We start from the raw sequence: 14957 nt of genomic DNA, 5'->3' as shown, positions 1-14957 counted from the left end.
TCCCCCCGCCCCAAAATAAAGTCTGTCACTGTTTCCACTGTTTCCCCATCTATTTTCCACAAAGTGATGGGACCAGATGCCATGATCTTAGTTTTCTGAATGTTGAGCTTTAAGCCAACTTTTTCACTCTTCTCTTTCACTTTCAAGAGGCTCTTTAGTTCTTCTTCAATTTCTGCCATAAGGTGGTGTCATCTACATATCTGCTATTATTGATATTTCTCCCGGCAATCTTGATTCCAGCTTGTGCTTCATCCAGTCCAGCATTTCTCATGATGTACTCTGCATATAAGGTAAATAAGCAGGATGTCAATATACAGCCTTGACGGACTTTTTTACCAATTTGGAACCAGTCTGTTGTTCCATGTCCAGTTCTAACTGTTGCTTCTTGACCTGCATACAGATTTCTCAGGAAGCGGGTAAGGTAGTCTGGTATTCCCATCTCTTGAAGATTTCTCCACAATTTGTTGTGATTCACACAGTCAAAGATTTTGGTGTAGTCAATAAAGCAGAAGTAGGTTTTTTTGGAGCTCTCTTGCTTTTTCAGAGTGATCAGAGTGATCTAGAGCTGATCACAGACTGATCTAGAGGTAGATAAACATATCAGCTCATGTCTCCAGCCATAGTCACTGATTGAAAGGAATGAGATAGCATGTGGCTGGGCATGTGTTCCACGCTGGGTTAATCATCCTCATGGTTTGTTGCTCTTTGGAGCTAGGTGAGAGGGAGCCTTGCTATTCAGGTCACAAAGTTGGGAAGATTTTAAGTACGGGACAGCAGTTAGCCCGTACATGTGATATATGCATGTTACAAAATTTGGAAGGGTACTCAAAAATTTAAAAGTCATTTTAGGTTGGGATTGTTGGCATTGCAGTTATATGCGTCTTCAGTCGTGTCCAACTCTCTGTGACCCTATGGACTGTAGCCCGCCAGCCTCCTCTGTCCATAGAATTTTCCAGGCATGAACACTGGAGTGGGTTGCCATTTCCTATTCCAGGGGATCTTCCTGACCCAGGGATCAAATCTGTGTCTCTTGCATCTTCTGCACTGGCAGCAGATGCTTTATCTCTGTACCACCTGGAAAACTTTTGTTGACCATGATGGCTACTTCATTTCATCTGAGGGATTCCTGCCCGCAGTAGTAGATATAAGGGTCATCTGAGTTAAATTCACCCATTCCAGTCCATTTTAATTCACTGATTCCTAGAATGTCTACGTTCACTCTTGCCAAACTCAGCAGTGGCCACAGGACTGGAAAAGGTCAATTTTCATTCCAATTCCAAAGAAAGGCAATGCCAAAGAATGCTCAAACTACTGCACAATTGCACTCATCTCACCTGCTAGTAAAGTAATGCTCAAAATTCTCCAAGCCAGGCTTCAGCACTACGTGAACCGTGAACTTCCTGATGTTCAAGCTGGTTTTAGAAAAGGCAGAGGAACCAGAGATCAAATTGCCAACATATGCTGGATCATGGAAAAAGCAAGAGAGTTCCAGAAAAACATCTATTTCTGCTTCACTGACTGTGCCAAAGCCTTTGACTGTGTGGATCACAATAAACTGTGGAAGATTGTGAAAGAGATGGGAATACCAGACCACCTGACTTGCCTCTTGAGAAATATGTATGCAGGTCAGGAAGCAACAGTTAGAACTGGACATGGAACAACAGACTGGTTCCCAATAGGAAAAGGAGTACATCAAGGCTGTATATTGTCACCCTGCTTATTTAATTTATATGCAGAATACATCATGAGAAACGCTGGACTGGAAGAAACACAAGCTGGAATCAAGAAATATCAATAACCTCAGATATGCAGATGACACCACCCTTATGGCAGAAAGTGAAGAGGAATTAAAAAGCCTCTTGATGAGAGTGAAAGAGGAGAGCAAAAAAGTTGGCTTAAAGCTCAACATTCAGAAAACGAAGATCATGGCATCTGTTCCCATCACTTCATGGCAAATAGATGGGGAAACAGTGGAAACAGTGTCAGACTTTATTTTTGGGGGCTCCAAAATCACTGCAGGTGGTGACTGCAGCCATGAAATTAAAAGACACTTACTCCTTGGAAGAAAAGTTATGACCAACCTAGATAGCATATTCAAAAGCAGAGACATTACTTTGCCAGCTACGGTCTGTCTAGTCAAGGCTATGGTTTTTCCTGTGGTCATGTATGGATGTGAGAGTTGGACTGTGAAGAAAGCTGAGCGCCGAAGAATTGATGCTTTTGAACTGTGGTGTTGGAGAAGACTCTTGAGAGTCCCTTGGACTGCAAGGAGATCCAACCAGTCCATTCTGAAGGAGAGCAACCCTGGGATTTCTTTGGAAGGAATGATGCTAAAGCTGAAACTCCAGTACTTTGGCCACCTCATGCGAAGACTTGACTCATTGGAAAAGACTTTGATGTTGGGAGGGATTGGGGGCAGAAGGAGAAGGGGACGACAGAGGATGAGATGGCTGGATGGCATCACTGACTTGATGGATGTGAGTCTGAGTAAACTTCGGGAGTTGGTGATGGACAGGGAGGCCTGGCGTGCTGCGATTCATGGGGTCACAAAGAGTCGGACACAACTGAGCGACTGAACTGAACTGACCTGGAAAACATTGCTGACATTGCTGCTGCTGCTGCTAAGTCGCTTCAGTCGTGTCCGACTCTGTGTGACCCCATAGACAGCAGCCCACCAGGCTCCCCCGTCCCTGGGATTCTCCAGGTAAGCAAACTGGAGTGGGTTGCCATTGCCTTCTCCGTTGCTGACATTATGAGTGATTTTAAAAGTTTTAGCCTATGAGTTTGATATTCAATTTTAAAAAAAGGAAACAGACTTAGGCCAGTTAAGCTTTTGAGGTAATAAGGACAATGCACAAAGTTTGGACAGAACAGTACAGACTGGAGTGTAAAAGACTTGAGGAAATGGAATGATTTTAGTTGAGCCTCAAATGATTTAGCTGAACAGAGTTTCAAAAATAGTGCAGAAAAAGAAGCAGGCTAGAAGGTTACCGTGACAGGAGCAAGAATGAGTGTCAGTAGGCAGATAAGCAGGCCCAAAACATCAGTCACATTTGATAGTCTTCAGAGGAAGGGAGGAGAGGGATCAGCACTGAGCTGAGGTAAGGGGTACTAGAAAAGGAATCTCTTCTTGCCTGAGGTAGAGAAGTGGGGGAGGAGAAGGGCTGGAGTGAGGGAGCCTGCTGGCAGACAGAGGTGCCCTGGATATAATGACAGGCCTAGCTGCCTTCTATCTATGTAAACCTCTCTGTATGTGCCTCCACCCCCAACCCCAATAGCCCATGGCGTGGCCACAGTTGGTTAGACTGGGCAGAGACACGACATTGGCCATCTGAGTGCTGACCAACGGTCTGGTGTGGCCTGCTACACAGGGCTTTTCCAAACAGGGAAAACTAGGCCACTCCTGTTCTCTTTCTGCCTCTGGCTTTTGGTCTCTTTCTCAAAAGATCCAGAGGGAAGTTTTCTTGTAGCTCCATGAGCTGATCTGAAAGGTTATGAAGCAGGCTATATACCAGGCACAGTGTTGCCAGATAAAATAAATAGTTAAACTTGAATATCAGATCCACGAAAACAACAAAAAATTTTTTAGTATATCCCAGATAGTACATGGGATATACTTACATTGAAAAGCTATTTGCTCATTATTTATCTCCGAAATTCAAATGTAAGTGAACGTCCTGCACTTTTCACTTGCTAAATCTGGCAACCTTATCACGTGTCCTTATGCATCATGTGAATATGAAGCATGTGGGGCAAAGCAGTACACATCTCCTCTTATCTGCCTTTAGGGAAAATGCAGTCCAGCTGTCTCTGTGCTGGGAGGCACTGTCCCAATGCTGCAGGCGTGTCTCCTGCCCTCTCTTTGCTGGAGCTCCCCTAAAGCCATCAGAGGGTACTAAATATTCCTTCCTGACAATCTTCACTGCTCAGTTTCCCCTGACCAGACCACACAGCATTATGAGCAATGTACTGAAGTTCATCACCCAGGAGCAGACTGTAACAGTGTCGGACTTTATTCTGCTGCTGCTGCTGCTGCTAAGTCGCTTCAGTCATGTCCAACTCTGTGCGACGCCATAGACGGCAGCCCACCAGGCTCCTCCATCCCTGGGATTCTCCAAGCAAGAGTACTGCTACACACCAGCAAACGCCTTCCAGACTAGATCTTCAGAAACAGGGAATCTCATATAAATGCTCCCTCTCTCCCTCCTTCGTCAACTCTTCTCCAGCTATGTAGCCTCTCTTTGAAGCCCTCAGTGAAGTGCCCCCACACCCGCCCACACCCTCGGTAAGCCCTTGCCCTCTCTGTAGGAAGAGGACAGTCCTCCTCTCTATCTTTGGCTGGGACTTGCAAACTTGAGCCCCTGAGAGGCTTTGCTTTGTCACTGCTGACTTTGGAAGGTGAGGGCAATCCGTGGTGTTTGATATGCTTAACATCTTCAGAAACGTCCCTAAAAAGCAGGGCACACTCTCCAAGGTGAGTGGTTTCTTCTCAGCTTCTATTATGACCAGTTACATACAAAGAAAACACATGTGAAAATGGCATTAATTTGACAAGTTGCAAAAGAGGAATTGTGTTGAGAAGGAATTGTTTTCTTTGTCTCCCTGGGACTAGCTTTCATGACCAGAGGTGTACAGTGGCTCTCCTTACCATCCTGGGGGGGTGGGGGGTGGTGCCAACTTTAATTAAATCTTCTTTACTATCTCCTCCTTTCTAACCTAGCTAGAAGGGGAGAGTCCCCCCACCATTTAGCAACGTACATAAGGAGCCAGTGATAACTACCTAATAGAGGGGAAAGGAGTGGAGTGGGTGCGCACAATGAAAGCCAAGAAGCCTTGGAAGAAAACGTAGTGTGGATTCCTGGTGTCGGACGCCATGGACACTTGAGTTCATGTTTTGCGTTTCCATAAGACCTCTGTTCTTAGAGAAATAAGCAACATGGAGAACAGACTTGTGGTTGCCAAGAAGTTGGGGGAGGAATGGATTGGGAGTTTGGGATTAGTACATGCAAACTATTATATGTAGACTGGATAAACAAGGGAACTATATTCAATATCCTGTACTAAGCCATAACAGAAAAGAATATGAAAAAGAATATATATATGTATAACTGAATCACTTTGCTGTACAACAGAAATAAATGCAATCTTGCAAAACAACTATACTTCAATAAAATAAATTTTGAAAAGAAGCACTGCTGCTGCTAAGTCGCTTCAGTCGTGTCCAACTCTGTGCGATCCCACAGACGGCAGCCCACCAGGCTCCCCCGTCCCTGGGATTCTCCAGGCAAGAACACTGGAGTGGGTTGCCATTTCCTTCTCCAATGCATGAAAGTGAGAAGTGAAAGTGAAGTCGCTCAGTCGTGTCCAACTCCTAGCAACCCCATGGACTGCAGCTTACCAGGCTCCTCTGTCCATGGGATTTTCCAGGCAAGAGTACTGGAGTGGGGTGCCATTGCCTTCTCCAGAAAAGAAGCACATCACCATCTAAAAAAGGAGTCAGCAAACATTTTTACTATAATTACATATTTTTTATTTTTATTGAGATGTAACGCACTGGTTTCAGATGTACAACATAATGAATCAATATTTGTATATATTGTGAAATGATCACACGGTAAGTCTAGTTAACACCTATAAAGGGCCAGATAGTAAATATTTCAGGCTTTTCAGACCAGTCTCCTGAAACTACTAAATTCTACTGTCGTAATGCAAAAACAGTCATAAACTATATGAAATCAAATAAACATGACTGTGTTCCAATAAAACTTCTATTTCAAAAATCAGTGGTGACACCATTCAAGTGAGGAAACTAATGCTCAAACTTTGAGAGCTCATGTCTCCCTATTCATACTTTTCAACCAAGAGCCATGATTTTGGTTTATGCTACCACTATCCCATCTCTCAACTTTTTGTGACCCCATGAACTTGTAGCCCACCAGGCTCCCCTGTCTGTGGGATTTCCCAGACAAGAATACTGGAGTGGACTGCCATTTTCCTTCTCATCTAATGCCAACATCTCAACTCAGTGGTTGGTTCCAACATCCACAATTGGGAAACCTTAGTTTTTTTGTTTCTGTTTTTCTCTATCAGAAATCATACAAAGCTCACCCAGATTTATAAGGACTCTTTCCTGCCATGGTAGAATCTTTATACCTCCTTTCTGCTTTTGTCTGGTCCTAGTGTTAGGTCTGGAGAAGGCAGTGGCACCCCACTCCAGTACTCTTGCCTGGAAAATCCCATGGACAGAGGAGACTGGAAGGCTGCAGTCCATGGGGTCGCTGAGGGGCGGACACGACTGAGCGACTTCACTTTCACTTCTCACTTTCATGCATTGGAGAAGGAAATGGCAACCCACTTCAGTGTTCTTGCCTGGAGAATCCCAGGGACGGGGGAGCCTGGTGGGCTGCCGTCTGTGGGGTCGCACAGTGTCGGACAAGACTGAAGTGACTTAACAGTAGCAGTGTTAGGTCTAACAATAGTCCCATTTTCTGCCAAATTTGCCACAGGGCCAGAAGCTGCCTTTGTCCCAGCTGTGTTATCAGAGAAAAAAAACTTTTTCTAAACTCTTATATTGTCATTTGGGGCCTGTGAATTAAATGGACAAAAGACCAATTAACAAGAGTTCACAGAAAAATGTGACTCTAGGAGGCAGTTAGAATTTGGGCTTTTGCACTATCTTAACAGGATAAAGGGAAGGGGAGCAGGCAGTTTTAGGAAAGCAAATGGCTTTCAAGTTCTCCTTAGGAGAACTGCAGGAAGATACAGCTTTATGACCACATATGTCTCTGGCGCCCTCCTCTAGCCCATCTTCTCGAGTTGTGAAAGTTGCTCAGTCGTGTCCGACTCTTTGCGACCCCATGGACTATACAGACTATGGGATTCTCCAGGCCAGAATGCTGGAGTGGGTAGCCTTTCCCTTCTCCAGGGGATCTTCCCAAACCAGGGATCTCTAGTTGTGGGAGGGGGTTTATGAAAATCGAGTCCTTTGGGAAGGCTCCACATTTAGTTAGATCTGAAAAAAATTCAATTCTCAAATGCCTTCAGCTCAAAATAATTTTTATGCTGCCGAGGCTCTTCCAGACTCCTTCAGCCTTATTCCGCAGAGGAGCCTCTGATGAGAAGACTCAAGAGAAAGCTGCTGGTGCTCACCACTAATCCTTCCCTACTGACCCTGAGATCCACACAGCTGGAGATGCTGTTCCAAAGTGAACCATCTTCCCCTGCTGTGTTCCATCCGGCCCCACCCCTTCCCATTGCTTCTCAGGAACCATCCTGATCTCCACCTCAGAGAAAATGTTACTGAATCCCCGAATATATTTTAGAGTTCTTCTACCTGAAACTGTAACCTCATTTTCTGGAACAAAGGGATTTGGATCAAGGTTTACAGGCCCTGAAAAGACTAACTGTATTCAGATTGCAAGAATTCAACTCAAACTAGCTAAAAATTAAAGAAATCACGGGCTTACATCATGGCAAATTTATTGCAAGTCATCCAATTTCTGTCTCTGTTTACAGCCTTTGTTTACTTAAACTCTTGGTCCCCACCCCCCAACCTCGGCCAGCCCCGCCCCGCCCCACCTCGGCCAGCCCCGTCCCGCCACACCTAACTATTTCAGTGGCTGTCACAAGCTTTGTCTAGGGTACCGGGTACCTCCTTAAGTCCTAAATATGGAGGGAGAGTTTTTTTAGTTTATAGATAAAAGCCCAGCGATTCTGACCTTGCTTCTGTTAACTAGCAGTTAACTCCTTCCTCAAATAGCACAATGGGGATGATAAATACCTGCCTGGAAAGGGTGTTGTTGGAGTTCTCCCCTACACTGGCAAGTGGATTTTTTTTTTTCAACAGCCATCTGTATTCTTTTTATTTTTAATTGGAGGATAATTGCTTTACAATGTTGTGTTGATTTCTACCATACATCGACATAACTCAGTCACAGGTATACAAATATCCCCTGACTTGAACCTCCCTCCCACTTTCCACTTCATCCCACTGCTCCAGGCTGTCACAGAACAGGGGGTTTGAGTTCCCTGTGTCATATAGCAAATCCCCACTGGCTATCTATTTTGCATATGGTAACATATGTTTCAATGGTATTCTCCCAATTTGTCCTCCCTCTCCTCCCCCCACCCCCTCCCCAAGTCTGTTCTCTTTGTCAGGCAGTCGGATTCTTTACCACTGAGCCACCTGGGAAGCTCATGGGGCCGTCGGTGAGGTTCTAAACGAACTGGATCTGGAGAGCTGGTTGTGTCCCGGGTCTCAGCCCTCGACCCCCAAGACTCTCAGACTCGTGCACTGAGGCACCAGCCCAACTCATGAACCCTGGAGTCAAGGAAAAGTCCTGAGCCCTGGGGCCGAGAAAAAAGCCAAGAGCGAGACCAAAGGGCATGTCAGGGCCGCCCTGCTCCGTAGGAGAGCGATGCTGCATAACGGTGGGGGATGAGAACCCAGCCACTCTGGTCGCAGCAAACAGCCGCAACCGCTCAGCTGTGCGAATGAAACGGAGAACAATGCGCTCAAACCCTGCACGCGGAGGCTTGTGGTGCCCCGGCCCAGGGCGGGTCCGACTCGGAGCCTGCCGGGAAATGTAGTGTCTACAGCTGCGCTAGTGCAGCGCGGCTCCCCGCCAGTCCGAGTCACGCGCAACTACAGGTCCCAGCACGCCCCGCGAGCCCTTGATCAGCCGCTGTTCGCAGGGAAGGGAGTGGGGCGAACATGGCTGAAGACAGCCGAGGGGACCCAGCGTGCGGTGGAATGGATGGCAGGCAGGACCCGGTCCCCAGCAGTGGTGGCTTCAACTTTCCAGAGTACGAGCTTCCTGAGCTAAACACGTACGCTTTCCATGTGGCCGCCTTCGGGGAGCTGTGGCGTGGCCGGCTGCGCGGGGAAGGGGACCTGTCGCTGAAGGAGCCGCCGGGGGACCAAGAAGTCACCGACTCCGGCTGCGAGGATGCCGCCGTGTCCCGCGATCTGGGCTGCAGTCTGGAAACGGCAGCCGAGCTGAGGGCGGTGTGCGGGTGAGTGCGGGGCCGAGGAGACTGTTTGCTGCTTGGAGTCATCCCGGGTGCAGCCTTGCTCCTGGGCTTCCCCAGGACTCATCCTTGGGCGGGCCTGTGATTTACTCCCCGGAGTAGAAGGGCCGCCCTATCAAAGCTTTCCCGGAACAACGGGAGAAGTCCCGCGAGGGGAATGCACGATTTCTTCTAGTTGGAGGGAAGGGACGAGGCAGCTGCATCAAATATTAATGTTCCTATTCACCAGATTTTAAAGTGCTTATTAATATAGGAAAGTAGTCAGAGTAGCAGCGACGTGTATCTGTCATTGACAAACACTTTGACGACGGAGGAACCTTGGTAATGATGAGACTGGAAGGAGATTTCACCAGAACAGTGTTAAAACCTTGATCGCCTGTGGTCTCTTTTGGGGATCTTTTGAGTATGCCATTACTAAGATTTTCTTCAAAGTGTCTTATTTTGGATGAAAATATAAAAATCAGTAACGATTTCTTTCTCCATTAAACAATATTGGCCGATTTCAGTCAGCCATGTATCCTTTTCATCAGTAGAGTATTGGCGCAGAATTCGCTTTTAATTCTCGCTCTCTGATTATTCAGTGATGTAGTTGGGACACAACCCAAATGGTTGCGTGATTGCTTTTTTTGTTTGTTTTTGTTTTAGCCTTGATAAACTGAGGTGCCTTGAAGAAGGGGAGGATCCAGAAGTCATCCCAGAAAATACTGACCTGGTGACTTTGGGGTATGGAGGACTTAACTTTTATTACAAGCCACTTATTTAAATATTTTTTTCAACATTATATTATTCAGAAGTTGACAGTATGGTATTGTTATCATGTGTGTGCTTAGTTGCTCAGTCGTGGCTTACTCTTTGTGACCCTCTTCCCTACCCCCAAGTTCAACCACTGTTGACATTTGGCCCTATTTGATTTAGCTGTATGTGTTTGAGGTAGCTGCTGTGTATCTTTTTCTATTGCTTAACTGTTACAGTAAGTTGCAGATCTAATTCATGGCTAAATACATCAGTGTTAACTCCTAAAAGTATCATTCTCCTACTAAATCAGAGAAGTATTATTATACTTAAGAAAATTAACAGTTAATGCATTCCCTCTAATATCTACTCCATATTCAAATTTGTGTTTATTTTTAAATGTTTACAAAAGTACAGTTAATCAATCCGCTTAGATTTTGGGGTGTAAGATAAATACTCTGATGGTGTGGTAAAAGGATTAAGTTTTTAAAAAATTTTCTGTCAGATCTATACTTTTGTAAAATAGGATAAAAATGAATTACTAGAAAAATGAAGTTAAAAGATAAGCACAGTAGAACTCCAAAATTTTTATTACTAAATTCAACAGTAAGATTACTGTCATATGTGTGATCATTTCTAAATGCTTCCTCTCATTGTCCTAATTGGATAACAGATGGCTCAGAGATCAGTTCTGGTCTGCCAGCCGTATCTTGAGAAACGCTGCTCTGTGATGATACTGTTATAGGGAAGCCGCATGTAATAGTGAAATTTGTAATTTCCAGTTTGTAACCTGCTTACTTCACACCATCTCAGCTATGTTGTCATCCTTTATCCTATCCTTTCTGTTGTCACCCTCAAAAATTTATGCAGGCGATTTGACTCTTTTTTTTTTTTTTGTAATTGCCAAATCAGTTTCTTTTATGCCTGTTGCTGCTATTTACATTAGCAACACTTGGAGCACTGTAAAAGGTTCCTGTCTTTCCTGAGTCCTGTCTTTTCTTCTGACTTACCCATCATGTTACCACCTAAGTGTGCTCATTTGCTGAGAAATTGTCAATGGCTCAGCCTCCCCTCTATGGACAAATTTCAGATTCCTCACTCAGATTCCTCATTTGAAACCTTCCACATAGCCCAAATCTGCCTTTCTTGATACATGTTCAACTGTTTTCTCTTTCAGTGGCTCAGGATGCACATGGCCCCTCTCCCAGCGGAACCCTACTCTTTCTTTGAGTCCCTAAGATTCCTTTCCACATCTCTGCAACCCATCTGTCTCCCTTAGGGAGTAGATGCTCTTGTAATGTCTAGAGTACTTCTAACATTCCTAAAGTATTTGAAGACTCATTCAGAGTCCAGCTCCTTCATCTCTGAATTGCCCTTAAGCCTATTGTACTGCTTTGCTCCATTTGGTGCCCTTGAACTGTTGTTGACTGATTAGTTGGATTTTTTTTTTTTTTGTATAATGCATATCTGATTGTGTCACTCTCTTTTTAAAAACCTTTTTTTTTTTTTTTTAAGTAGTTGTATTTTTTTAAAATATATGTTTATTTGGCTACATGGGGTCTTAGTTGTGGCATGTGGGATCTGGTTCCCTGACCAGGAATCGAACCCAGACCCCCTACATTAGGAGCTCAGAGTCTTAGCCTCTGGACCACCAGGGAAATCCCAAAACCTTTGTTCTTAAATGGATCACAGGAGGCAGTAGGGGAAGATGGCGGCCGTTCCGCAGCAGGCCTGGACTGTGGAGCAGCTGCCCAAGAAGGACATTATCAAGTTTCTGCAGGATCACGGTTCAGATTCGTTTCTTGCAGAACATAAATTACTAGGAAACATTAAAAATGTGGCCAAGACAGCTAATAAGAACCATTTGGTTACAGCCTATAACCATCTTTTCAAAAGTAAGCGTTTCAAGGGTACTGAAAGTATAAGTAAAGTGCCTGAGCAGGTGAAAAATGTGAAGCTTAATGAAGATAAACCCAAAGAAACCAAGTCTGAAGAGACTCTGGATGAGGGTCCACCAAAATATACAAAATCTGTTCTTAAAAAAGGAGATAAAACCAACTTTCCCAAAAAGGGAGATGTTGTCCACTGCTGGTATACAGGAACACTACAAGATGGGACTGTTTTTGATACTAATATTCAAACGAGTTCAAAGAAGAAGAAAAACGCCAAGCCTTTAAGTTTTAAGGTTGGGATAGGCAAAGTTATCAGAGGGTGGGATGAAGCGCTCTTGACTATGAGTAAAGGAGAAAAGGCTCGACTGGAGATTGAACCAGAATGGGCTTATGGAAAGAAAGGACAGGCTGATGCCAAAATTCCACCAAATGCAAAATTTATTTTTGAAGTGGAATTAGTGGATATTGACTGAAATAGAAGAAACCATCAACAATGAAACATGGCCATGAAGAAACTCATGTATCTAGTTAGAGCTGGTTACTATTGTTAAGCGAAGAGTCAACTGGAAAATTCAAGTTAGAACATGTTTACTTGATCCCTCAACTTTTAAGAAATGTAATCCATTATAAACCCTTGAACTTTAAAATACTTTACTACAGTTGTGTAAAATAACAAAGAGAACTGATTTGCCTTTTACCTCATGTTGTAAACTAAAAGGCTCAATAAAAATGTATTCAATGTCAAAAAAAAAAGTAAATGGATCACAGAGGCCTCTCTAGAATGGATCTTGCTGACCTTTTCAGCCCTATGCGCTCCAGCTATGTTACACTTTTTCTGTTCCTAGAATGTGCTCTCTCATCCTAGATCTTTGCCTAGAACACTCACGATCCCTTATCCCTTGGTCTTGCTGACTTCTGCTCATTTTTCAGCTGTTAGCTGAAGGACTATGGACTCTATCTAGCTTCCCTGTTATGTTCATTTGGTTCCCAATTCTTCTCTATTGAAATATTCATCACACTTATTTAATTTTCTGTCTTCTAGCTAGACTTAAAAGGTCCATAAATAGTGTTTGTCACATGCACTGCCATGTCCCCCATACCTAGAATTTTGGCATATAATAGGGAGTCAGTAGATATTTGTAGAATGAGTGGGATAAATGAAACTTGTATAAACCTAAGGAAGTGATTTTTTTCCAAGATTGACTAAAAGAAAGTTGATGGTAATTATAAAGCAGGCTTTTTTTTTTTTTCCTATAATGACATGCTCATTGGCTTATAATGACTTTATTAAGCTATATGAAATGGTAATTTTTAGACTACTTCACACAGTGCTTCCCCTGGCTATTTTCTGTTACTAGAGTCAGTTGAATCTCCCTGGTTGTCTTCTGGTCCCTTCCATGGGAAATTTGAGTAGAATTGTATGTATAATCTCAGAGAAGGCAATGGCACCCCACTGCAGTACTCTTGCCTGGAAAATCCCACGGACAGAGGAGCCTGGGAGGCTGCAGTCCATGGGGTCGCTGAGGGTAGGACACGACTGAGCGACTTCACTTTCACTTTTCACTTTCATGCATTGGAGAAGGAAATGGCAACCCACTCCAGTGTTCTTGCCTGGAGAATCCCAGGGACGGGGGAGCCTGGTGGGCTGCTGTCTATGGAGTCACAGAGTCGGACACGACTGAAGCGACTTAGCAGCAGCATATGTATAATCTAATGCAAAAGGAATTAGTGCAGCATTTCTTAGTTGGGATTATTTTGATGTACTTTAAAACATTTAAAATAGGACTAATATTAATTTAAACAGTACCACAAGTAAATTAGACTTACTTGAAAAGCCAAAAATCTGTATCTGTGCTTTCTCTTCCCCTCCTAAACCTTCCTTTCTTCTCCCTACCAATAACTTAAATACATAAAAGGAAAAACAGCACCTAAGTACATCACCCCTTGATTATGGCATAAAATACATTTCTAGCACTTTTTTCCCTGAAGGAGCTACTGGACTCCTTTTTATGTATGCTAAGAGGAAAAAGGCAGTTGATAGACTGCTGCTCTCCCAGATCCATAGCAAGCTGAATAACTTATCTTCAGCATTTTTGAAATTTTTATTACTACTTAAAGAGATTTTAATTCTTAGGAATAAGAGAGTTGTTACTACACAGGTGCTATGAGACTTGTCACCCCAGAAGGTTAAGCAACATTGTTTTTAATTCAATAGCTTGTAAATAGAATATTTAAAAATATTATCTAAGAAAACTTTCCAGAATTGGGAAGAAAACCCAAATCTACAAATTAAAAGGTCTCACTGGTTACCTAGGGAAATTAACCCAGAATTATCAACTCTGTAACAAAAATGCAAATACCAGGCCTTTCTTCCCAATTTCTAAAAATCAGACAAGCAAAAAGACACATGTCATAATGAAAAAAACAGCTAATATAACAAAATATGTATAATTAGAAAATGTAATAGAATTGAGGCCATAGGCATCAGTTTTTCTACAGCCTTATGAAAGTAGTTTAGGCTTACAAAACAAAAACCTTGAAGAGACAATAAACACATCTAAAAGTAATCCAGAGAGACTAAAAATAAATAGTGGGAGAAATGTATATAAGATAAATGGAAAGAAATTGAGCAGATGTAATTAATGGTCCACCTGACCTGCCTCTTGAGAAACCTATATGGTCAGAAAGCAACAGTTAGAACTGGACATGGAACAACAGACTGGTTCCAAATGGGAAAAGGAGACCGTCAAGGCTGTATATTGTCACCCTGCTTATTGAAATTACATGCAGAGTACATCATGAGAAACTCTGGGCTGGATGAAGCACAGGCTGGAATCAAGATTGCCGGGATAAATATCAATAAGCTCAGATATGCAGATGACACCATCCTTATGGCAGAAAGTGAAGAGGAGCTAAAAAGCCTCTTGATGAGAGTGAAAGAGGAGAGTGAAAAAGTTGGCTTAAAGCTCAACATTCAGAAAACGAAGATCATGGCATCCAGTCCCATCACTTCATGGGAAATAGATGGGGAAACAGTGGAAACAGTGTCAGACTTTATTTTTGGGGGCTCCAAAATCACTGCAGGTGGTGACTGCAGCCATGAAATTAAAAGACACTTACTCCTTGGAAGAAAAGTTATGACCAACCTAGATAACATATTGAAAGCAGAGACATTACTTTGCCAACAAAGTCCGTCTAGTCAAGGCTATGGTTTTTCCAGAGTCATGTATGGATGTGAGAGTTGGACTGTGAAGAAAGCTGAGTGCTGAAGAATTGATGCTTTTGAACTGTGGTGTTGGAGAA

The 14957-nt window shown here is 43.5% G+C and overlaps 2 protein-coding genes across 5 annotated transcripts in view; both read left to right on the top strand.

The window, feature by feature from the left end:
• Positions 1–8684: 8684 nt before the first annotated feature.
• The window catches only part of LOC120860203 (snRNA-activating protein complex subunit 3-like), a 40382-nt gene continuing 34109 nt past the window's right edge, over positions 8685–14957 (top strand). For 2 of the 4 annotated variants that reach the window (XM_040235985.1, XM_040235984.1), the window contains exons 1-2: positions 8685–9015; positions 9676–9753. In XM_040235985.1, the coding sequence (XP_040091919.1) occupies positions 8714–9015; positions 9676–9753 (380 nt within the window). In that variant the 5' untranslated portion in view covers positions 8685–8713. The remainder of the gene's footprint in view (positions 9016–9675; positions 9754–14957) is intronic. The other 2 variants (XM_040235983.1, XM_040235982.1) reach the window with 1 other exon arrangement.
• On the top strand, positions 11471–12312 carry LOC120860241 (peptidyl-prolyl cis-trans isomerase FKBP3-like). The gene has a single exon (XM_040236035.1). The coding sequence runs from the start codon at positions 11471–11473 to the stop codon at positions 12125–12127; it is 657 nt and encodes a 218-aa protein (XP_040091969.1). The 3' UTR covers positions 12128–12312.

This window comes from Oryx dammah, unplaced genomic scaffold, assembly GCF_014754425.2.
Source record: "Oryx dammah isolate SB20612 unplaced genomic scaffold, SCBI_Odam_1.1 HiC_scaffold_11050, whole genome shotgun sequence".
Taxonomy (NCBI): Eukaryota; Metazoa; Chordata; class Mammalia; order Artiodactyla; family Bovidae; genus Oryx; species Oryx dammah.
The sequence above is the reverse complement of the archived record's forward strand: the minus strand, read 5'-3'. Positions and strand labels throughout refer to the sequence as shown.

What these genes read in the sequence shown, in the direction of transcription:
- LOC120860241 (XM_040236035.1), top strand. Translation starts at nt 11,471, where the DNA reads ATGGCGGCCGTTCCGCAGCAGGCCTGGACTGTGGAGCAGCTGCCCAAG.